General features: G+C 37.5%; 1 protein-coding gene across 1 annotated transcript in view; it reads right to left on the bottom strand.

The window, feature by feature from the left end:
- Positions 1–223: 223 nt before the first annotated feature.
- Positions 224–23,693, bottom strand: part of PELI1 (pellino E3 ubiquitin protein ligase 1) — a 72,121-nt gene continuing 48,651 nt past the window's right edge. The window contains exons 2-7 of the mRNA XM_027865502.1: positions 19,291–19,430; positions 13,560–13,689; positions 8,272–8,373; positions 3,570–3,767; positions 3,280–3,468; positions 224–2,632 (exon numbers count right to left, since the gene is read on the bottom strand). Of these exons, the coding sequence (XP_027721303.1) occupies positions 2,066–2,632; positions 3,280–3,468; positions 3,570–3,767; positions 8,272–8,373; positions 13,560–13,689; positions 19,291–19,361 (1,257 nt within the window). The 5' untranslated portion in view covers positions 19,362–19,430 and the 3' untranslated portion in view covers positions 224–2,065. The remainder of the gene's footprint in view (positions 2,633–3,279; positions 3,469–3,569; positions 3,768–8,271; positions 8,374–13,559; positions 13,690–19,290; positions 19,431–23,693) is intronic.

The following is a 23,693-nucleotide window of genomic DNA, read 5'->3' as shown; positions in this document are numbered from 1 at the left end:
TGTTTTATCTATAGCTTGTTTTGTGTGTGTGTGTATATATATGTAATATATATATATATCTATGAGATAGTTCTCTCCCCTACACCCCCAATCTCCCATTCCCATCTCCTTTTTCCACAAAAAAACAAAACCTTAAACCAAAAGAAGAAAGCTTCACATTTCTATTTTGAAAAGTGTTTACTTACAGTTTGAATAAATTAAATTGCAAAAAAAAAAATTAGCTATGGTATAGTCCAAACAGAAGTGATTAAAACAAATACAATATAGGGATTGATTTCTTTGTTGAATCGGTCACAATGCATGTGAACAATCTAGAAAATTTCAAAAACAATTATATTTCTATGAAAAGGGTGTAACAGCAGTTACTTATACTTATAATACAGGTTTCCTGACATGCATTTCCTGAGTGAATCCAAACAATTGTTTTTTGTTTTTGTTTTTTTAAAAAACAAGGAAAATCTGACAGCTGAAGTAAAACAGTTCATGGCTTCTAAGCAAGATTCTTTTTCTTTTTACTGAGAAAATCAAAGCTATGCTACAAAATACAGGAATTTGCTGTTGTCGATTTTTATTATATACCTTTTTTTCCCCCTCAAACCAAAGGAAAAACATCTTAAATAGAAAAACTTCAACCTAATCCCAGGGTATACTGATTTACAAATATGTCACAAGACCCTTTTTTGATGTAGCATACCTATTTATAACTTTTATGTATTCAGTGCATGAAAAAAGGAGGGAATTTTTCATGTTTCTGAAAGCAAAGTTTTAAAAGCTATTTTGTCTCATAAGCAGATTTTGTGTACAATCTCTTTCAGTTTTCCTGTTACTGTTGTTCACTATCACCTACTAGAGTGTGTGTTTGCTGAAGTGACCACTGCTTTGTAGGAATATTGGGACTTGAACCTGATTTTCACTGAAAGTTCTAATGTTAATCAACTGTGTTGAGGACCTAGGTCCATAGGTTAGGTACTGGTCTTCTGGGTTCAAAGACAAACATGTTTTTGCCATTCAAACCACTGTACTTCTATGTCTGTATCTTTAAAATCCCAAATCTGTAGATAAGGCCAAATGTAGAACATATCCAATTTAAGCATCTCTTTTTCTAAAAAGTCAAGTTACTCTCCCTCTTTGCTAATTTATGCAGTTTCTAATTATGAAAGATTTTTCCAGTGAACAGATGAACCACAGTTTGTCTTTAAAAAAAAAAAATAAATAAAAAAAAAAACCTGCCGAATGTTGCTAATACTAAAAACAGATTAGTTATCATGGGAGAAAAATATATAATCTAGATTAAATTGCATATTCAAAGGAGCATATAAAATGTTTCTTAGTGATAAGTTCTTTTATTACAGTACTATTCACTAGAGAAACATTTTAAGAAAAATCCTTCCTGATTATCTTCAATGTGGTTAAAAACAGACAAATCTTACACAACGTAATTTGCATGAATTCAGTTTTACAAAGCATTCTACTAAATCTGCCAAATTTAATATTATTTTTGATTAAAAAAAGAAAAGACTGTTTCAAAATGCTTTTCCTAACCTTGCAAATCCCTGCCCTCAGCTAGTGACTCAAAGCATCCAAGCCAGGGATGTTACACTACTGTGCTACTCTAGCAAATACACTCTCAGATATTTTCTATAAAGAAGATAAATAGAAAAAGAAAGTCAATGTACATGTTGTTGTATTTTACAATGTTTGCATCCAAACTGTAAACTAACATAGTTTGAACCAACAGTACCTCAGTAATACAAAACATCTCTTAGACACCGAGGAGTGATTCAAAAAAACACAGAAATGAAGGCATTGAATTAGACTGTAATTCTTTCTTCAAAATATATACTCAAGACACAGAATATGGAAGTCTGGAAATGCACCAGATTCCTTTGCTTGACTTTTCCAGACTTTGCTCAGGAATTTTTGTTACAAATACAAAAAATTTTTTTTTTTTAAAAAAGTCTTCATCTTAATGTAAATGATCAAAGCAGAGAAATTTGTAGACAATTGGTGGGAAAAACCTGCATCACTTAGCTTATAAATTTAGTGCCACCCTAATGCATGTTTATTAGTCTAGAGGTCCTTGGAATATGAGTCTGATGTAGCCCTGCTCGCCGGCCAGCTGGTGTGCACAAAAGGGGCAGGCCGCATGGAAAGTGTGAGTGCCATGAGGAAGCGGGATCTGGGACCAGTAGGCAGTTGTTTTCTCTGAACACACGTGCCCACAAGGGCTGAAGGCATGAGTTGGAGGGCCAGCGTCCACATAAAATCCAGCTTCGCAGCCGAGCCAGAGGGGGACGTAGGGGCCAACCGACCTACACATGGGGCATTCACGGTCCTTCCCATCTCTCTCTTCTTTGTTTCCCCAGTTGTGATACCCGTGAACATGGCCACAGTTCAGATACACCCAGGGCTGCTTTTCATCAACAACATCTTTCCTTTTCATGCTAGGAAAAGCAAGTGTGTTGAACCCAACAGGGCATTGAGGCCGTGCAGCATTGATCTCCTGTCTCAAGGCTTCCAGATGCTTTACTGTTGGAGTGTGTGAAAGGCCTTCTGCTGTCCGCCACAGCAAGGTGGCACCACACAGGTCAATCAAGGAGCCATCCTGTAATTGGTTGGTTTCAATTTCCACCTGGGGCAGAGAGAGGGTGTAAGGAAGGGAAAGAAGCAGCAGTGTTAATTTGGTTTTACACATAACCATTTTAGTTGTGGATGTTGCTTATAAAGAACACTAAATACCCTATTACTGCTGCTTAGGAACTCATCAAAATCCTTGGGGCACAGTCGTAACAAAAGAGATGTTTAGAAATGAAGATGCTATACCTTGAGATAATGACATGTGCTTTTTAAGTTGCAAGGTAATGGTAGATAATTGAAATGGTAACAACATTTTTAACCAGATAAAAAACCATAGGCAAAAGATGGGAAAATCTCAGACCAAATGCAACTGGGTAAGATAGAATCAAACACCACCCAGATCTCATCCTTTGTAGCTTTCAACTTAGGAAACTGGATTTCAGAATGACATAATAAATATGAGAGACACAAGAAGGAAATCACAAGAATGTAAAATGGTGAGTTAGCATCTAGTATCATATTTAGTCTTTTTACATATGACATATAAACCTTGTGCATACAGACTTGGTGATCTTGTGTCAGGTGAGAAGAAGCAGTTCTTCTGCAAGTCTAAGAAGAATCCATTTATTTTAAGTCACTATTAATAGTTGGTGCCTTCTTGATTGCGGAAAATTCAATAAAAAAAGTTCTCTCCAAACTTACCATTTTTCCTCTTTGCTGAGCTGATCTGGTTTCACGCAGGCTAAACACATTTCCACAAACCGAGATCTCTCTCCACACCCCTGGTTTAGAGTCTTCAGTGAAACCATTGCGTGGATGCATAACAAGAACTCCATTTGTGGTCAAACCATCCATTTGCCCGTCTGCAGTCTTCCACTTGGCAGCCTTTTCCTAGGAGAAGAGCAACAATGAAAGAACATCCATTTATCTGTAATTATGAATTACAAGCTGGCATAAGTGTAAAGCCTGATTCAGAAAAAAAGATTTTGTACCCCAAGAAAGATGTTCTTTGATGAGTCAAATCCTGCAGCATATATCCTGGCTGTGAAGGGAGGATTCCGTTCACATATGATTCGACATGCAAATCTTGAGATAGTACTTTGCACGGATTGTGTATCAGAATTGCTTTGACTTCCAGGAACTGTGTCAGTTACTACAAAATCAATGGGGCTTTCAGTAGATCGTCCAATCTGGGGAAGAAATAAAAAGATTATAAAATTCCTGAAGAAAACTTACTTCACATAATGGAGAACAAAAGGATTTTAGAGCAACAAACCCCTTAAGTTTCTAAGGCTCAAAGTTACCACTCTCAGATGTGGGATTATGTCCTTAGAAACCAACCATTTTGGAAGATTATTTCTGATACAGTAATCAATTTGGAGCATGATTTTAAATATAGACTTGTGACTTTGAATCACTATAGAAAAAATGCATTTATGTGGAATCCTTCTAGCCAGATGAAGTCCCTTTAAACATCAAAGCTTATTTTAAATGTTTTGAATAGAAATCTTTCTAACATGCATTCTACACACTCCCCTGCCTTCTTAAAATATACTGAATATAAACGGAACTTTTTAGTGACTTAGAATCATTGCTGAATGCAGTCATTAAGAACAGCAATATCTGTCCTGTTATGTCCTCAAGAGGCTCTTGAGGGATGTTTAGGAATGAGCCCCTACACTCTACTCAATGGTTCTCAAAAGCCATGTTTTTTCGAATGAGAGCATTTTCTGCTTCTAATATATGCTATGAGTAGAGAAGTCAAAAAGTTTGTTCGAACTGTGTACAAACTTAGTTTGGAAGGGAGCCTATGGAAGTTTCTTTAGGAGTAAAATGCATTTTTAGTGGTATCTACTTTGACTATTCAGAATGTGCATGTGCGTGTATGTGTGCACGTGTATACATATGATACCACCACTTTACTTTCATGTTATTTTGCAGTTTACAAAGTGCTTTTATATACACATTCTCTTATTTTACCCTTATGACAATTGCGTGGACTAAGCAGGTCAGGTATTACCTTTCTCTTCTCCCCATCTCACCTCTCCTTTAAAAAGATGATGAAACTGAGGCTTACAAATGTTAAAGTGACTTGAACAAGGTCACCTAGCTAGTAAGAGAACCAGAATAAACTTGGTTCTTCTGGCTCCTAGGCCAGTGTTCTTTCTATTCACTATTCCAAAAGTTCTATTCTGTGGTTTATATATTTGAGGTTGCCTGATAGCTGAATTATATATAGATAAAAACCTTCTTAACACTTTATTCCTACACCATGGCAAATGTCACTTTCAACTTTAATTTCATTTTGAGGACTGCCTCCATCAAAGGATATCTTGAAACACTTTTCCAATTGAGTTAATATCTCACATGTTTGTATGTTAGTCTAGTTCACTAGTTTATATCATGAGAGTTAAAAAAAAAGTTGAGAAGTTAAGATACTGGAAAAAAATTATTTTTTAACCAAACCAAGGAACCGAAAAAGACATTCTTTGTTGAATCTCATTAGTGTTACATTAGCACAAATATACTTGTAAACAAAAGTGTCCCTTTGGGGAGTAGTTATCTTCACAAAAGGTATGAAGGTTTTCACTGTATCTTTTTGGATAGCATTAAGCCTCAACTGTCTGGTTTATAGGTGTTACTAGACAGGATATCTTTCTTTATTATTTTTAGCTTCTTGTGTACCTGAAGAAATAGCATCAGGTTTTTACAAAGTACACTGTTTCCCAAATTTAAAAGATCCTTTGTGCTAAAAATCTATTATGTTCCAGGCAATGAGGTTGGTGATGACGATACAAAGGGAGCAATGAATAAATAGAAGGAGATATAATTATAAACACACAAAATAAATACAAAGTGATTTTTTTGGGTGGTTGGAATTGAGAGGCATACAAATCAGGAAAGGCTTCATGTAGAAGTCAGCACTTGAGTAGAGTTTTGAAGAAAATTAAGAATTCTAGGTAGAAGTGGGGAAGGAGTATATTTTAGGCACAAAGGACAGAAAGCCTGTGCAAAGTTTAGAGATGAAGTGTCACATGTGAGGAATACAAGGCTAGTATGGCTGGACCAGAGAGTGCAGGAAAGAGGGTAACTATTTAAGGCTGGATAGAGAGAATGGGGCCAAGCTGGGAAGGGCTTTAAAAGTCAGAGAAGTTTGTATTTCAGCACAGAGGTAATAGGGAGCCACTGGAATTTACTGAAGTGGGTGCAGGAGGTAGCTAAACATGGTCAGACCAACATTTTAGAAAAATTACTTGGGCAGCTGCATGGAAGTCTGCCTGAGGGGTCAAAAACCTCAGGCAGCAATACTCATTAGGAAACAACTGCAAAAGTCCAATGAGAGGTAGCAGAAGCCTTAATGAGGGATGTGAGTAAAAAAAAAGGAGACAGATGTGAGATATGTTATAAAGGTAGAAATGATAAGATTTGGCAAATCATTGCATGTGCGAGATGAGAGAGTGAAAATGCCAAGGATAACTTCAAGGTTGCAAACCCAAGAATGATATTAACAACTTTGGGAAAAATAAAAAAGCTGGGTGGAGGGTTGGGTTTGAGAACAAGAATAAATTCTGTTTTTGCTAGAATGAATTTGAGATAGCAATGGGAAATCCAGTTTCAAATATTCAATAGTTAGTAATGGGCTTACTGGGGCTGGATATATATTTGGGATTCATTTGCACAGAGATAATTGAATCCCATAGGAACTAATGAGATTACCAAAAGAGGGAAAGCAGAGAGAAAATATGATGGTGTAGGACCGAGTTTTAGGAAACACCTAGAGATGGAGGGGGAACAATATCAATGATGTTCTGATAAGGAAACACAGAAGGACCAGAGAGGTAAGGGGAGAACCAAGATAGCAGTTTCACAAAAACCCAGAGAAGAAAGAATGATGAACCCCATCAAATGCTGCAGAGGTCAAGAAGGATGAGGACTGATAAAAAGTCACTGGATTTGGCAATTAAGAGATCACTGGCAACTCTGGAGAGAGCAGGTTCAGTTGAGTGATGAGGTATGGAAGTTATCTTGAGAAGGGCTAAGAATTGAATGGGAGAAGAGGAAGTGGAGATAATGAGTGTAAACAGCTTTTTCTTGGAGTTTATCTGCAAAAAGGATAAAAAATACAGGACAAAAGCCCGAGACAATGGTAGGACTAGTGAAGGATAAAGGATAGCGAAAAGCTTGGTATTTTGTAATCACCAAAAAACAAAACAAAAAGCAGTGGACAAGGAAAAATTAAAGAGAATGAGTGTGTGTGTGTGTGTGTGTGTGTGTGTGTGTGTGTACGTATGAATGAGTGACTGAGACAGGCACAGTGGGACAAAGAGGCAGAGGCAAGGAGGGAGCAAAGAGAATGACTGTGGTGGCAATTTTCTAGAGAAGAAATAATGGGATGGGATGAAGGATGAATATAGGTATGTTCACCTTGGCAAGAAGAGCCACCCCTTCATCACAGCCTGGAGTTGAAAAAGGTAAACCAATAGTATTAATGAGGTTACACATTAAAAAGAAAGTGGGTCTGTAAAATGTTATCAAATTCCAAAAGTGTGTGTTAGGAACGAACTACTACTTTTAAACTATACTTGAAATTTGTTCCTGCTGACTGTGGAAGGAAATAGTAGAAGATACAAGGCCTAATTGATTGCTTTTGGGGAGGAAACAATGAGAATAAAATATACACATTTCTCTCGCCAGATATGGCAATTACATTTGGAAGCTATGTTTAGCTGACTGGAAAACTTACTGGTTCAAACAAACAACTAGGTCCCAGGAATATTAAGAGAAGCCAATTCTTCAAGGCACAGACTAACATGGTAGAGGAGTTTGTGCTCCGACAGAGTAGAATATAATGTTTCTTTTTAGTAACTACTTTGATGAAATGTGGAAATGTCTAGCTTTTCTACCAGCAAAGACACAATAAAGTGTTAATGTTAGGAAGAACTTTCTAATCCTCCTAAAAACTGAATTTACAAAGTATATTGAATGGCACTTCAATTGGTTTTCAGTGAAAAACAACAATGTTAGAACTCAGTACAACTTTGTTGTGGGATTTAATAAGATCTCTAACTCAAATTTTCATTGAGGCTGCTATTTTTTAGTGAAAGCAAGAAGGTATGTTAAAAAGGTATACCAGATTCAAACATTACCTGCACGGAGGCTACTTTAAGGCCCCATAATGGATTAAAAGTGTATTGTGAAAAACTTCAAAGAGAATTTTTGGTATTTAAGATTTTTTTTTCCTATTTAATCTCAGAACCCTCTTTAATGGGACAATCAAGAACTTAAAATCTATCCCCCAGCAGTGTACATAACCAGTAGCACTGCCTTGGTAGAGATTAAAGAGGCAGAACTGACTGTAGTTAACTCACCTTGCAGTCAATCATCTCTAGATAATCTTCTGGGTGGGACCTGAGTCACAGCTCTCCTCTTGAGAATAGCCTTCTGAGCTACCATCAACTACCAGTCCTTATCTATGCTAACCACATATAGATTATGGGTAACACAAATAATCTACAAATGTATAATCCAGAATGGCCTTTTTAAATTGAGAGAGTATGTGTAGAATTGCTGTATAAATGAGTATAGAATCCTTTTTTAAAATATTTTTAAAATTTTAGTTTTTAAAAGGAGTTTTTAACTAATAGAGCAAAGTAGTCATTTTCCTAAAGAAAAAAAAAGCAGACTTGGAGATACCTGGAACATATCAGTGTTGCTGTCATGAGTATATTCAACCACCACTGTCTGAGCTCGAGACAAGGTATACGATATGCTATGTTGGTCCTTATTGCTTATTGCCTATGAAAGAAAAAGCAAATAGCACAACTAAGCACGGAAGACAATCATAACAAAGTATGTAGATATCAAAACAAGAAAGGCATAATTGTTATACAAAATATATTTGGTTAAGTTTTTGTTTTTCCCCTGAAGTTTAGGACTAATAGTGGCCAATAATGGGATTATATCAATTGTGTGATTTAATTTAATTCCCTTGGTTTGATAAAGAAAAAAAAAATTCAAAAACTATCTGGGCTAATCTGTGAGATAAGATTAACTCTTTAAACACAAAACCAGCACCACAAACATAGCATCCTCCATTCACACACAGACACACAGTACCCTAGCATTTTCCTACTCATCCCTTAGGCCTTTATAACTAGACAATATAGATTTTAAACATAAAATGAGATGGCTTAGATATGAGTAATGCAATATTTGCTAAGTCTTTGCAATAACAGATTTTAGAAACAATGTATCAAAGCTGTAAATGTTTGACTTCTAACCCTTTATAAGATTTAAAAACACCATATATCTTTGCGTCTATCACACAATATTAAAAGTAATCTAAACCAAAACACCACACAAAGACTGAAAACAATTCTTAAAAATGTTTTAAAAAGGAAAACACTCAAAAGTCATTAGACATGTATGAACTGAATAAAAATCTTTTTGAAACAAAAGAATGAAGTTAGAATAAAAGAATAAAGCTGTAGAAATGCAGATTTAACAGGGTCTCTTAACCATGCTTTTAGCCTCACTGATGCTACACACATTAGTGATGCCAAGTGTTAGCCATATGCTGGCTAGACATAAAAAGGTACATAGAACGATTAAGCATCACAAAAGGAAATGAACATGATGCTGATGTGACTATACCTCTAACTTTTCCATAGCAAAGAAGCTAATAAACAAATATGTATAATGATTAAAGCTTCAAAAATGCACATTTTTACTTGGTCTCAAAGTGATGGCTTAGCTGTAAGTAATAAAACATTATGAGGACAGAATTTTATAACAAGTGTGAACTACATTTTAAAGTCTAACTTGCTGACAAAATACTTATTAAAACAAACAAAAATTCAAAATGTTTTTCAGCTAACTCTCCTTTTAGGATGGTGATGAAAATTTGGTCAAATTAGATCTTTGGCAAGGTGTTACTGGGATGAATGCTAAGGTTTTGGATGCTAGTCCCAAATCCCTATATGCCTGAGTAATAAGCCCCTCTATAGCAACTTTTCTTCATTCAACAAGCATTTGTACTATAAGAAGCTATTGTATGCCAGGCATAAGTGGAGAGGGACAACAACATGAAGGCAGATTAAATAAAAAATACAAAGTAAATACAACACAGTAGGGAAGGGAGGAAAAGGGAGAGCCTTACCACCTAGGGGGGACAGGGAGAATTCTTGTGTAGGAATAGACACTTCCAGAGTCTTGAAGGAGCTCAGGGATTCCAAAAGGTGTAAGTGAGAAACAAGAGCATTTCAAGCATAGGGAATAGTTGGTGTCAATGGCATGAAAAGAATTTTACGTACAAAGACTGGCATGCAGGCTGGTTTAGATATGCATGAGGGGGAATTATGACTGTTCAGTAAGACTGGAAAGCCAGGGTGGAGTTCAATTGTGAAGGGCTTTTAATACCAAACAGAGGAGCTAGTATCTTCTAGGCAACAGAGAGCGAATGGAGTTTCTTCAACAGAAGAATAATACAGTCCTATGCTTTAGCACTATTAATATGGCAGCTGTGTGAAAAATGGACTGGAAAGGAAAGAGACTGAAGGCTGAGACCCTAATTAAGAGGAAGTGACGAGTGCCCAAATAAGGATATTGGTCATGTGAGTGGAGAGAAGAGGACAAATTTAACAAATGTAATGGAGGTAGAATCATAGAATCAACAAGCTATGGTAACCGATTGGTTATTTGGTTATTTGGGGTGGAGAATAAAGAAGTTACAGCCTGAAACTGAAAAATTTGGTGACCAGAAGGATGGTAGTGACCTCAACAGAAACAGGGAAGTTAAGAAGATAGGATAGTTTAAGGAAGGGTACATACAGAAATAATGAGCTCCATTTTGGACAACTGAGTTTGAGATCCCTATGGGACATCCAAATGGAAATGTTCAATTGGTAGCTAGTAACATGGGATTAAAACAGAGGAGAAACACTAGGACTGTACAGGGATCTAAGTCACATATACAGATAACTGAACCCCTGGGCTCTGATGAAATGAGATCAACAGAAGGTGTTAAAAGAGAAAAAAGAAGGTTTAGGGCAGAGGCTTGGGGATCACTCATCGGCATAAGGTTAAAGGATGTGCCTTCTTAAATGATGATCCAGCAAAAGAGACTGAAAGGAATAGTCAGACAGGTAGGAGAACCGGGAGAGAGTCATGTCATAACAACCGAGGGAAGAAAACATTCCCTTCTGGATACAAGAAGAAGGAAAGGGGGTGGGGTGAAGTGTCCAGTTTCAAAAGGTGAAGTGAGGTCAAATGAACCGAAGAAGGCTAAGTAAAAATGGTTTTGGCAATTAAGAATTGGTAGTTTTGGAGAAAAAAGTTTCAGTTGCATTAAAGGATGACTATAAGGGCAAAACACCAAAGAAGACAAGACAGGACAGGGTCAAAGGCATAAGAAGAGAAGAGGTAAGGAGAAGGGCCACTTCTTCATCACTGACTGACAAAGAACAAGGGATTAGGGACAACGTCAAACCGTTTGGTGATGTGGAGAAGGGAAAGGGTAAGAGGAAGCTCATGGTAGATGGTCTCTATTTTCTCAGTAAAGTATGAGACAATGTCTTCAATGAGGGGGAATGGGGTGATGTGGGAGATGAGAAGGTGAAAAGGTTTGGAATAAATGCCATGGTTGAGTTTGATATACAGTGAATTTCATAGCTGTTGTTCAGTTGTTTCAGTTGTGTCCAACTCTTCATGACTGCATTTGGGATTTTCTTGGCAAAGATACTGGAAAGGTTTACTTTTTCCTTCTCCTGCTCATTTTACAGATGAGGAAACCAAGGCAAACAGGGTAAAGTGACTTGCCCAGGGTCACACAGCTAGTACGTTTCTGAATTTGGCATTTAAACTCAGGTCTTCCTGATTCCGGGCCCAGCATTCTATTCATTGTACCACCTAGCTACCCATATAGCAAACTGGGGAAAAGTAAAAGGATTGCCTTGTAGGAATGAGGAGAGTTGAGAGCATATAACATACATTTGTAGAAGGGCCAGTAAGCAGAGACACATGACCTCCTCTAACACGATTCAGTAGCATGTGAATAGGAGAGAAGGTAGATGGTGGTGATAATTCAGGGTTGGTGTTTTGCAAAAAAATAAAATAAAATAAAATAAAATATAAACCATGCTTGGTAATAGGACAAGAAAATAATTAAGCATAAAGGGCAATGTATAGCTGAACTGCTTAATTATAAATCAAGACTGGGAAGAAAAAAAAAATGAAGCCAGAGGAAGGGTAGAAGTTTAGGAAACTATTGAGGGAAGAATGGCCTGAAATTCATGGAGATGAAGACTAGGTGTAGAAGGAGTGAAGCAGAAGGAGGGATGGAAGGATAGGTTATGGTCAGACAGAGGCATTTCAGAGCTCTTCATCATGGAAGAGAAACATGGTAACGATTAACTCAATGGTAAGGCCATCCCTGGGTATAGCTAAGACTGAACAAAGCAGGTCATGGGAACTGAGGAAGTTCCTTAACTGAGAGGTAACCAGTGTGTTTGAGATGATTAAAGTCCCAAGTTGAAAGGGAAGGATTCTCATGCATGTACATATACGTACCATGTCAATTTATTCCCCTCAAAATCTAGAAGGTACCCAAAACTACTCACTAAACCTTTTCACTAATACAATACTTCCATCACATGCTCTGATCATTACTTTCCTATTGGAAAGGTAGGATAATACTGAGGACAGCAAAAGAGCTAGTTGTGTTCTAGACCTCTACTTTAACAGCTGGATCCTGATACAAAGACAATGACAGAACTGCCTCTTGGGCAGGAAAAAATCTGTTTAGAGAAGATGCAAGGAGTCTTGCTTTGAGAACCAACTGAATTAAAGTTAGTGCCTGTGGTACACCATCAACACCAATATAGGGGCTGCACACTGGGAATGGTAATCTAAAACTACATATTGTATCCCAGTTACAATCAAATCTTTGATTTTTTTCTCCTTTTTTTCAAAGTTAAAATATATACTTATTTCTTAAAGAATTCAGTTTGTACAACAATTGCACCCTGCAGTGTATCCCAAGACCTGGGGTACTGCCTGATAGCAATGGGTTAATTAGCAAAATAAGAAAAATTAGGGTTGCCTATCCATTAACTGAAATGTCTTTTTTCAGAGTCACTGTATTATGATGGAATCACAGAAGAAGAGAGAACCTAAATAACTCTTCCTCTTCTTAATTTTTCCTTCTCTTGAAAAGCCTCTTAGGAGAGATCTAAAATCTTCCAGCTTTTTAAAGATTTTGCTACCAGTGCTGAAATCCGATATGCCCACCCAAATACTGTGAAAAACAGAGAGGCAGGAGACTATAACTGAGGCAGAATGTATACAGTATCAGAAATGATTACTGATTGGGGTATTGTTAATCAGGGGGAGGGCGGGTTTGTTTTGTTTTCAAAGGAGGGCTCAAATGTTAAAAAAAAAAATGATGTAATGACTACAGTTTGATTTTTGGTATGAATTAGATCTGTATTAATTATGAGTTTGGGTCATAAGCTTCTTGAAAATGCAGAAATAATATCTAAGCTATTTCTTATAACTTTATGTTGATTAACATCAATATTCCTTTAGCCCTTCCTAGATTAAGATACAGATAACTACTTAAGCTCTGAGAAAGGAAGTATGAAGTAGAAATATGAAAATAACGTTATAGAATACATTCATCTCATACTTCAAAGGATCCATCATTCAATCTGTCAGACAGTAACATTTCCATACTTTAACGGTCTGGACTTCCTCAGATACTGTGGTATCAAACACACACACGGACGCGCACAAACACACACACACACACATGCGCGCGCGCGCCTACACGTGCACTTGCTTACTGGGGCTTTTGCTGGTAAAACCTTTGAGAACCTGGAGTTCTCTATGCCACAAGGAAGAATTAGAATAGGATAATCAACTCAAGCACACTTGATTTCCCCACCCAAAGTTCACTTTTCCCTTTCATACAAGTGTCTAATTACCTTTGCAGCCTGAGGAGTGCAGGCAATATGCACAGTGCTAGGCTTCACCCCATTTGCCTTAGGTCTTTTAAACAAAGCAAACCTACTTTTTCTCCTTCCTCTATCACCATTTGGGAGTGACCCATTATACCTGAAGGAAAAAAAAAAGTTAAGTGACTACTTATGATTATAACCTTTAAACATTTTTTCCTTAGAAAGTAAATTCTCAATTACCTCCAAAACTGTTAGCTACATTCAGAATCTTCTCTCATCTATAGGTGATTCCCATTCCAGCAGCTGACAGAAGGGGATTGGTTGAGGGTGGGGTGCGGTGGCGAGAGGAGGGAAGAATCTGTAACTAACCTTGTCCTGTTTCACAGCTACAGAGAAATGACTTTTGGATTATCTATTGTTCTGAATTAATGGCACCTCTTTCCCCCTTCACCATCAAATATAATCAAGGGTTGATTAATGGTAGAGTTGCTATCTACTTGTGACTCACTTTTTAAAAAATGGTGACTGTTTGCATGTGCTAATACAACCTTTAAAAGTACAGTACATATTGTTCAAAATAGAATCTACTTTAGTTGTGCAGCAAAAGTTTTAAATAGCTGAACTTTTGAAATAAGAAATTTTTAGATGTGTTACTTGAAGAAAATTAACTCTCAAATGCATACACACACTGTGTTGGCAGAAATACGTAAATAGACTACCTATTCAACTGAGACGCACGCCAACTAGAAGATATCTCTATGGACTTTTTTTCTCTGATTCATATCCCGACTCCAGAACCTATAGTTGTAAGAGATCAGGCTAATATTAACAAAGGGGCAAACAAGCAAGAGTTTCAGAATTATCTCCTTCTTCGGGTTAGATCTATGTTCTATCTTGAGCTGCATCAGAACAACACTTGGCCACTCTTTTCGTCTGTTTCTAAAAGCCTGATGGGGTCTGCAGTAGAGGCCACCAAAAATGTAGTTATCTTAAACTAAAGAACTGAACATTGCTCCTTGAATTCTTGTCCAATCCAAGTTTAGAGAGGAAAAGATTACTGGTTGGCATGGAAAATATAGTTTTTAAAGCTTGGAATACTGGATTTCAGAGATTATATTGATAATTAAAAAATATAAACACATCACATATATCTAACATCTATTACAGAAAATCTTTGCATCTCTCACACTGGGGAATTTAATCCATTAACTAATACAACACATTTGCTATTCTAAACCAGTGTGGTACCATCAGTCCCACTGCACTCAGTCCCCTAACTAACCTCTCTTGAGTTCTGACTCATTCCTCCCCCTTACGGATCTATGTTTTGTCTGTCCCTATATTGTACATCTGAAGCTCAAAGTATTTTCCTAAGTAGTAACAACATAAAATTAACAGGCCTTTCCAGCTTTATTTTGTTACTCCTAGATTGTTAGGGGGAAGCATCACTTTCATTTTAAAGAAAGGAGCATCATGTACAGAATCAACTACTGTGGTTGGGGATTAAGAGAAATAAGGAGGAAAAGACAACAAAATGCTAATGAATGTGATATGAAAAAACACACGGACTGAATTTCAAACTGTTATTCAAATGGCTCTCAACACTCTTGCTAAGGGAGTTAAGACTTAACACAGTTTTTCTCAGAAGTGAAGAGCTATTTATTTGTTTATCCCACTGGCTGAAATCTATATGGTTTAGAGTTGAAACAATACACTAACTACTATAATAAATTCAAAAGATATTCTAAAAGCTGTATTTCTGATAGTACTCAGAATAGTTTTAGATGCAGGAAGAAGCCTAAAGATTGTTTTATCTAATTCTCTCTTTTACAGAAAATTAAAATCTACAGCAAGGGTTATTTTTTTTTATCTCTTGGACAGTCTGGTGAAGCCTCTAGACCTCTTATTAGAATGGTTTTAATACACAGGAATGCCAAGCAAAGCAATTATACTGAAATAAAATTGTCAGAATATTCTCTTTTTGTCCATTAATTTATTTTTAGTTTTCAACATTCACTTCCACAAGATTGAGTTCCAAATTTTCTCCCCATTTCATCCCTCCCCCAAACCCAAGACAACATGCATTCTGAATACCCTTTCCCCTAATCTGCCCTTCCTTCTATCCCCACCCCCCTCTTCTCTTATCCCCTTCCTCTTCTATTTTCCTATTTTCTAGGGCAGATAGATTTCTATACCCCATTGCCTGTATATCTTATTTCCCCGTTGCATGTTGTTTTTTACACATTTGTTTTTAAAACTTTGGGTTCCAAATTTTTTCTCTTCCTTCCTCCCCACCCACCCTCATTGAGAAGGCAAGCAACTCAATACAGGTTATACATGTGTATTCATGCAAAACACTTCCATAATAATCATGTTGTGGAAAATTAACTATAATTCCCGTCATCCTATCCTGCCCCGTTTATTCTATTCTCTCTTTTGACCCCGTCCCTCCTCAGAAGTGTCTGCTTCTGATTATCCCCTCCCCCAATTTACCTTCCCCTCTATCATCCCCCTGCTCTCTTTTCCCCTTCCCCCTATTTTCCTGTAGGGTAGGACAGCTTTCCATACCTAACTGAGTGTGTATGTTATTCCCTCGTGAAGCCAAATGCGATGGGAATAAGACTCACTCATTCCCTCTCACCTTCCCCCGTTTTCCCTCCACTATAAAAGTCTTTTCTGGCCTGTTTTATGTGAGATAATTTACCCCATTCTATCTCTCCCTTTCTCCTTCTCCCAGTATAATCATCTCTCAACCCTTAATTTTATTCTCCAGATATCACCCATCCATCTTCAATTTGCCCTGTGCCCTCTATCAATCTATCTATACATATTTTTTCCCCTCCAACTACCCTAATACTGACAAAGGTCTCATGAATTACAAATATCATCATTCCACGTAGGAATGTAAACAGTTCAACTTTAATAAGTCCCTTATGATTTTTCTTTCCTGTTTACCTCTTCAGGCTTCTCTTGAGTCTTCTATTTGAAAGTTAAATTTTCTATTCAGCTTTGGTCTTTTCATCAAGAATGCTTGAAAGTCCTCTATTTCACTGAATGTCCATTTTACCCCGATTTATTATACTCAATTTTGCTGGGTAGGTGATTCTTGGCTGTAATCCTATCTCCTTTGCCCTCTGGAATATTATATTTCAAGCCCTCCTGTCCTTTAATATAGAAGCTGCTAAATTCTGCGTTATCCTCATTGTGTTTCCACAATACGTGAATTGTTTCTGGCTGCTTGCAATATTTTCTCCTTGACCTGGGAACTCTGAAATTTGGCTACAATATTCCTAGAAGTTTTCTTTTGGGGATTTCTTTCAGGAGGTGATCGGTGGATTCTTTCCATTTCTAGTTTACCCTCTGGTTCTAGAATATCAGGGCAGTTTTCCTTGAAAATTTCTTCGAAGATGATGTCTAGGCTCTTTTTTTGATCATGGCTTTCAGATGGTCCAATAATTTTTAAATTTTATCTCCTGAATCTATTTTCCAGGTCAGTTGTTTTTCCAATGAGATATTTCACATTGTCTTCTATTTTTTTATTCTTTTGGTTTTGTTTTACAATGTCTTGATTTCTCCTAAAGTCACTAGCTTCCAATTTCTCCATTCTAATTTTTAAGGAAGTATTTTCTTCAGTGAGCTTTTGGACTTCCTTTTCCATTTGGCCAATTCTGCTTTTTAAGGCATTCTTCTCCTCATTGGCTTTTTAGACCTTTTTTGCCATTTGGGTTAGGCTATTTTTTAAGGTGTTATTTTCTTCAGTATTTTTTGGGGGTCTCATTTAGCAAGCTGTTGACTAGTTTTTCATGGTTTTCTTGCATCACTCTCATTTCTCTTCCCAGTTTTTCCTCTACTTCTCAAAATCCTTTCTGAGTTCTTCCATGGCCTAGGATTGATTCATGTTTTTCTTGGAGGCTTTGGATGTAGGAGCTTTGACTTTGTTGTCTTCTTCTGGTTGTATGTTTTGATCTTCTTTGTCACCAAAGAAAGATTCTATGGTCTGACTTTTTTTGCGCAGTTTGCTCATGATCTCAGTCAATTACTTGAGTTTTAAACTCTGTTAAGGTAGGGGTCTGCTTCCAGTGTGGAGAATGTATTGTCCCAAGCTTCGGGGGTTTTGTGCAGCTGTTTTCAGAGATACCTGTAGGGACCTTTAAGTTTTCAGTTCTTCCAAGGTGGTATGATCAAATGCAAGGTGTTTACTCCTTTCCTGGCCTGTGCTCTGGTTTAGGAGTGACCACAAGCACTCTCTTCTGCCTCGGAATTGTGAGGAGGATTCCCTCTCCACCAAGGCACAAGCTCTACCATGCCAGCACTCCTCCTCGCCCCAGGATCGCCACCTAAAACTGTGACCCAGATCCAAGCACAGGCAAAGCAAGAGAATCTTGCCTCAGTACCAGCAAAGAGATCCCTGCAATCTCCCTCTGATCAGCCACTTGATTCCCTCTCCATCTGTGGGCTGGTAGCTCCAGAAACAGCCGCTGCCCAGGGGCCGCACCAGGACTAGGGTTGGGACTGAGCTTCTCTCTCACCGCGGTCAGACTTTTCCGACTGACCTTCCAAGCTGTCTTTGGCGTTTGTGGGTTGAGAAGTCTGGAAACTGCCACACCTGCCCGTGATTCAGTCCCCTGAGGCCTGTTTTGCCTGCAGAGCCCACGCTGAACTCTGTTTCTCTCCCAGCCTGGCACGATAGACCTTTCTAATCAACCAGGTTGGTCTTGCGCTGGAAATTCGTTTCACTGTCTTTTTGTGGGTTCTATTGCTCTAGAGTTTGTTTAGAGCCATTTTTTTACAGGTATCTGGAGAGGTTTGGGGGAGAGCTCAAGCAAGTCACTGCTTTTACTCAAAATATTCTTAAAGTTCATGAACCCCAGGTTAATAATCCCTAGCCTACAGGTTAAATGACTTGCCCAAAGTGACAGACTTAGGATTAGCATATATCTCTTGATTCCCAGCGTTGTCATCTTTAAATCATACCATACTGCTTTCTCAATTACTAATATTCTCTGCTCTGTGGCAGTGAACATTTTTATACATGTAACACCTGTACCAACCTTACTACTACTGTAGATATTTGGAATGTGTGAAGTGGTTTCCTGTGGGAGTTGAGCTAGGTACCAGTGGCTAACCCTGGTCACTGGTTCATCTGGTCAACTGGTTACAGAAGATGGAACAAATAAATGAATTTCTTCCAGCTCCTAAATCCAAGCAGTATGTCTACGAGGTATATAGATAAGACGCCGCTGATATATTTTACAGACTTAACAAAAAGGAAAGAATGTGTTTTTAAACATTAAAAGCTCCTTCTTATCCACAGAGTTATGGAACTAATTCCAACTTGAACACAGGCAGTTCTTAAAAAAACATAGCCACCTCAAGGGGCAGCACAGCAATAAGAATCTTGTTCCTTTTGTAAAGGGTATTTACAACAGGGGAAAAGGGTATTTTCTGCCAAGCCCAGTGTGGCCAACCTGTTATCTTGTGAGGAGTATGAAAGAAAACATCAGGGAAAAGCTTCTAATGAATTGTTATGTGGCCTTGGTTAAGTGTCTTACTTTCACCATTTGTCAAACATGCCATTTTTATTGACAATATGAGATCGGTGTATGTACGGCATTTTGAAAGCCTTAGAATAGAATGATATATAAATAAACGTTTTCATTTTTGTAGCAGCTTGACCCAATAATACTATTTTATAGCTTCACCAACTCCACAGTTCCTGTTTTAGCTGGATAGCTATTCTGTGTTTATGAAGCCTTACCCTAAGACAATGAGTTCACCATATTTTACTGGTGACTTAGATGGATGATTTTCTTGATCAGGAGAAAACATGAGCTTGGTTTTCTGTCTCAATTCCTTGTTCACTGATCAGGAGCCTGGAGACACCTTTTGCATTATTTCCTAAAAGAAAAAAAGATAATTTTTTCATTAGTGGCATGAAAAATGAATCTCACTAAACATCTGTGTCTATAGACAATTAGATATCTATCTACTCCAAAGTTCTCTTTTGGGTTTTTTTTGCTTTTCTCTCAAAACTTTCTACTTGCTGATCTTATTAGCTCCTATAGATTTAATTATCATCTCTATACTGACAACTTCCAGATCTATGTATCCAGCTCCAGTTGCTCTCCTGAGCTCCAGTCCTACATTATAAACTGCCTAATGGACATTTTAAATTTGATATCCTGGAGTACCCCCCCCCCCACATGCTGAACATGGACACTTCTTGTATTTCTGTTGAGGGCACTACCATCCTTCTAGTCACCCAGGCTTGAGGAATTGAAGGTGACACTAAGGTTGCACTATCACTCATCCCACATATCTAATCAGCTGCCAGATTTTTTCATTTCTATCACCGTAATATTTCTTGCAACTGTCCCCTTCTCTCCACTCACTTCTCATCTCCTCTTGCCTGGACCACTGCAATTGCAATAGCTTCCTAAATGGTTCGCTGCCTCAAAGCTCGCCCCATTCCAATATAGCCTCCACACAGCAGTCACTTATTTTCCTAAAGTGAAAGTCTGATTATGTCATTCCCTTCTGTTCCCCACCCCCACCCAAACATACACTCAAGAAACTCCTCTGTATGGCATTTAAAGTACTTCACAACCTATTCCTGTATTGCCCTTTGAGCCTTGTTACCCATTACTCTTCTCCATGGCCCCTACAGGCCAGCCACACTGGTCCTGCTGTTCCTTATACCTGAAACTCCATTCTTATCCCCATGCCTTTGTACTTGCCATGGTTAGTCTGTGTTTTTTATATATCTATTTATATATGCATGTTGTCTTCTCTGTAGAATGTAAATTCTTAAGGACAGGCACTGTATGAATTTTGTCTCTATCTCCAGCACCTAGATTGGTACAGAGTAGGCACTTAATGTGTCTTTGCTGATTGATAGTGAGATAGAGCCCTCTGGCCTAATAAAAATCTATCATGTAAATGATATAACCAAAAACTAGTCTGGTTGCTCAGAGGTTCCTTTTGTATCACTGATTGTTACACATTTGACAAAACTGTTTCAATGTTTTAAAAAGTAAAACATAAGATATGGGAGAAAGGAAAAACAAATGACTGATTCTCAACTCATATAATCCCAAACCCACTATAAATGGCTGAACTAAGACCTGATGTTCCATACATCTATCCTTTCTCTAGTGTCAAACTTACTGCTTCAATTTCATGACATAACCCTTACCATGAGGAAGATGCTTTATAAAAGGCAGCACTGTTTTTATCTACCAAGAAGCAAGATGCAGTTTCATAAAGAAGATTACTAGAAAAATTACCCACTTATCTGAAAGATGAAAGATTTATTTTTAATAGTACAGAAAAACTCAGCAGTGTAACAGTTACAGCAGAGAACAGTGAAACGGTAGAAACATTTCACTTTTCACACACTCAGAATACCAACTTAAGAGTTATTTTAGATACATAACATATATCCATGCTTAACATACTCAAGAAATGCTATTTGCTAATGCAATCAAAAGCTATCCTCGCTAGACTGAGGTTTTCCTTTAAAGGAAATAGTTGGATAATCAGAGACCAAAGTATACGTGGAAGTTCTTTGGTGAGATACTGAAACAAATTTGAATACCTCAGAGTATTTGCTTTCTCCAAGAACTTTTGGGTTGCTATCAGAGCCCAAAAAGAAACACTATCTCTCTTCAAACAATATATTAAACAAGGGATTCACTTTAATTGTTCATACTGGTTAAGAGGTAATGAGACACTCCAACATGTTGTGAAAGGACCATTATCTCCACCAGTGTCCACTACCTCCCCTCCCACTATGGACTGGGAAAAGACAGGTTTGGGAGTGGGGGGTAAGCAAGGCTCAAGCTATACTTCTCTTGCTCCCAGCTTTCCAGTCACATGGGGTATAAAAGGTCCCATTCACATGTGGTCTGGGCTCTTATGACTTGGTAGATGTCTGAAGACAATGAAAGTCACCACAACCTGCTCTTATATACAGACACAATTCCATATGGAGATAAGGTGGGGCTATATCTATAAAAGCTATGTTACGGCTAAGTAAACACTAATTGCTCAATGATTTAGGAGTGTTTCATTTTATCCCAAAGTTCAATCTGAACAGGGTAACTACTGGAGTCGGGCCTACCCCTAACATGAATGTAAAAGCACCGTGTAGAAAAATTACTTATTCAAACCACATGTGAACTGTACCATCAACTTCTTAATTTAGAACAGTAATTGATGCTAAGAATTAAAGCCTCCAGTTTCAAAGCTACTTTTACAGTAGAATTCTCTACCTTTTTTTTTCAATTAATCTTAATGTTCACATAGTTTCTATCTTAAGATAATACTGTAACTGGAAGTGTTGCCTCCTCCACTGGAATTCAATTCCTTGAGAACAAGAATTGTTTTTGCTTTTCTTTGTATTCCCTACTTTTAAGCATAGTACCTGGCATGTAATTAGCATTTAATAAATGCTTGCTAACTGGTTAAAAAAAAAAAGGGAGAAGTATATATATATATATATATATATGTGTGTGTGTGTGTGTGTGTGTGTGTGTATAAATATATCACACACATACATACTATACACACACACACACACACACACACTATAGTTACTAAAGTATTATACTTGGATAGAAAGTATATGGCAGTACTCCCACAATCTGCAAATGCCAACTACCAATGGTAAATTTAAAAAACAGAAACATCAACATTTGTATGAGAATATATTATGGAATCTGACTAACAGAAACCTTTAAAAGATATCGAGCATTTGACCCATAGCTCAGGAATACACCGCCGTACTTATATGTGGGAAATACCTTTATGGTAAGTAGGAACTTAAGAAAATACTGAGTCCTCCTCTTAGGTCAAAAGTAAAGTGTCACCACAGTAATTCTGAAAGGAAATTCAATACACTGTTAATATCTTTTAATCACTAAGGAAGCAGACGCCTACAGCAGAAAATGAACTAGAAGAGGCCGAATTATGTGATTTTAAAAAGTTCCTTCTAATTTTAAAATTTACAATTCTCCACCTATCTCCCATAATATATTTGTCAAAGTAGTCTTTCTCCCTTAGTATCAAAGAATAATTGTAGGGAGAAATTTTATAACTCAATTCCAACACCTTTCTAATGGAATGACTCTGGGTAAGTCATGTAAATGGGAATGGAAACTTTCAAGATTGATGAAGGATACTAAAGGTGGTATGCTAGTATAATCCAGATTGCTCATATAATCTCTACTCTCCCAAGGTCCATTTTTAGAATGAAAATAACAGGAACAAAAGAAAAAAAATTAACTATGTGACTAAAGACAGTAGTCAGTTTAAGATTAACAAGGGAAAAACAATTAGAAATTTTGTTTTATTAGAGTTCATGCTTCTATTATCAAGGTTAACAATTTGTTTTAATTAAGTTGATCAAGCCGAGTGATTATGAGTAAATCAAAGTGTTTTAAGTCTGGAACCATACATTTTATTTCAAGGGACAAGGCCCCACCAACCCCATTACTATTGACATGATGTCAAAGTAATATCTGTCTTGAGTTAAGAAGTGGTCTTAGCCTCGTTGAATTGAAGTTGAAATGGCTACCTGATGAAGTGTACGATAAAAAAAATGAAAAGAACTTTAATAAATGAACATTACAGTTTCTTTTTCTTGCTGCTTGAATGTTGACAGCATACACACATACATTACTGTTGTTCAGTGGTGTCTGACTCTTCATGTCCCTGTGGTCCATGGTACACTAAGACTGTCCATGGAGTTTTCTCGGTAAAGATACTGGAGTGGTTTGCCATTTCCTTCTCCAATGGATTAAGGCAAACAGAGGTTAAGTGACTTGCCCACAGTCACACAGCTAGTCAATGTCTGAGGCTGAATTTGAACTCAGGTCTTCCTGACTCCAGGCCCAACACTCTATCCACTGAGCCATCTAGCTGCCTCTACATACATACCTGGGGGTGGGGAAGAATGTACTAAATGAATTTAATGACCTCACATAAAACAAAGGCTTATGACATTGAGCATATAGTAGGCGTTATGTATGTACTATGTACTAGGAGCTAAGTAGAGTGCTGGGTCTGGAGTCAGGATGACTCATCTTTCTGAATTCAAATCTGGCCTGAGACACTTACTAGCTATGTGACCCTGGGCAAGTCACTTCACCCCATTTACTT

Source organism: Vombatus ursinus, unplaced genomic scaffold (assembly GCF_900497805.2).
Source record: "Vombatus ursinus unplaced genomic scaffold, bare-nosed wombat genome assembly UNPS02014778.1, whole genome shotgun sequence".
In the NCBI taxonomy this organism is placed as follows: domain Eukaryota; kingdom Metazoa; phylum Chordata; class Mammalia; order Diprotodontia; family Vombatidae; genus Vombatus; species Vombatus ursinus.
This window is presented reverse-complemented; position numbering and strand designations above follow the sequence as displayed.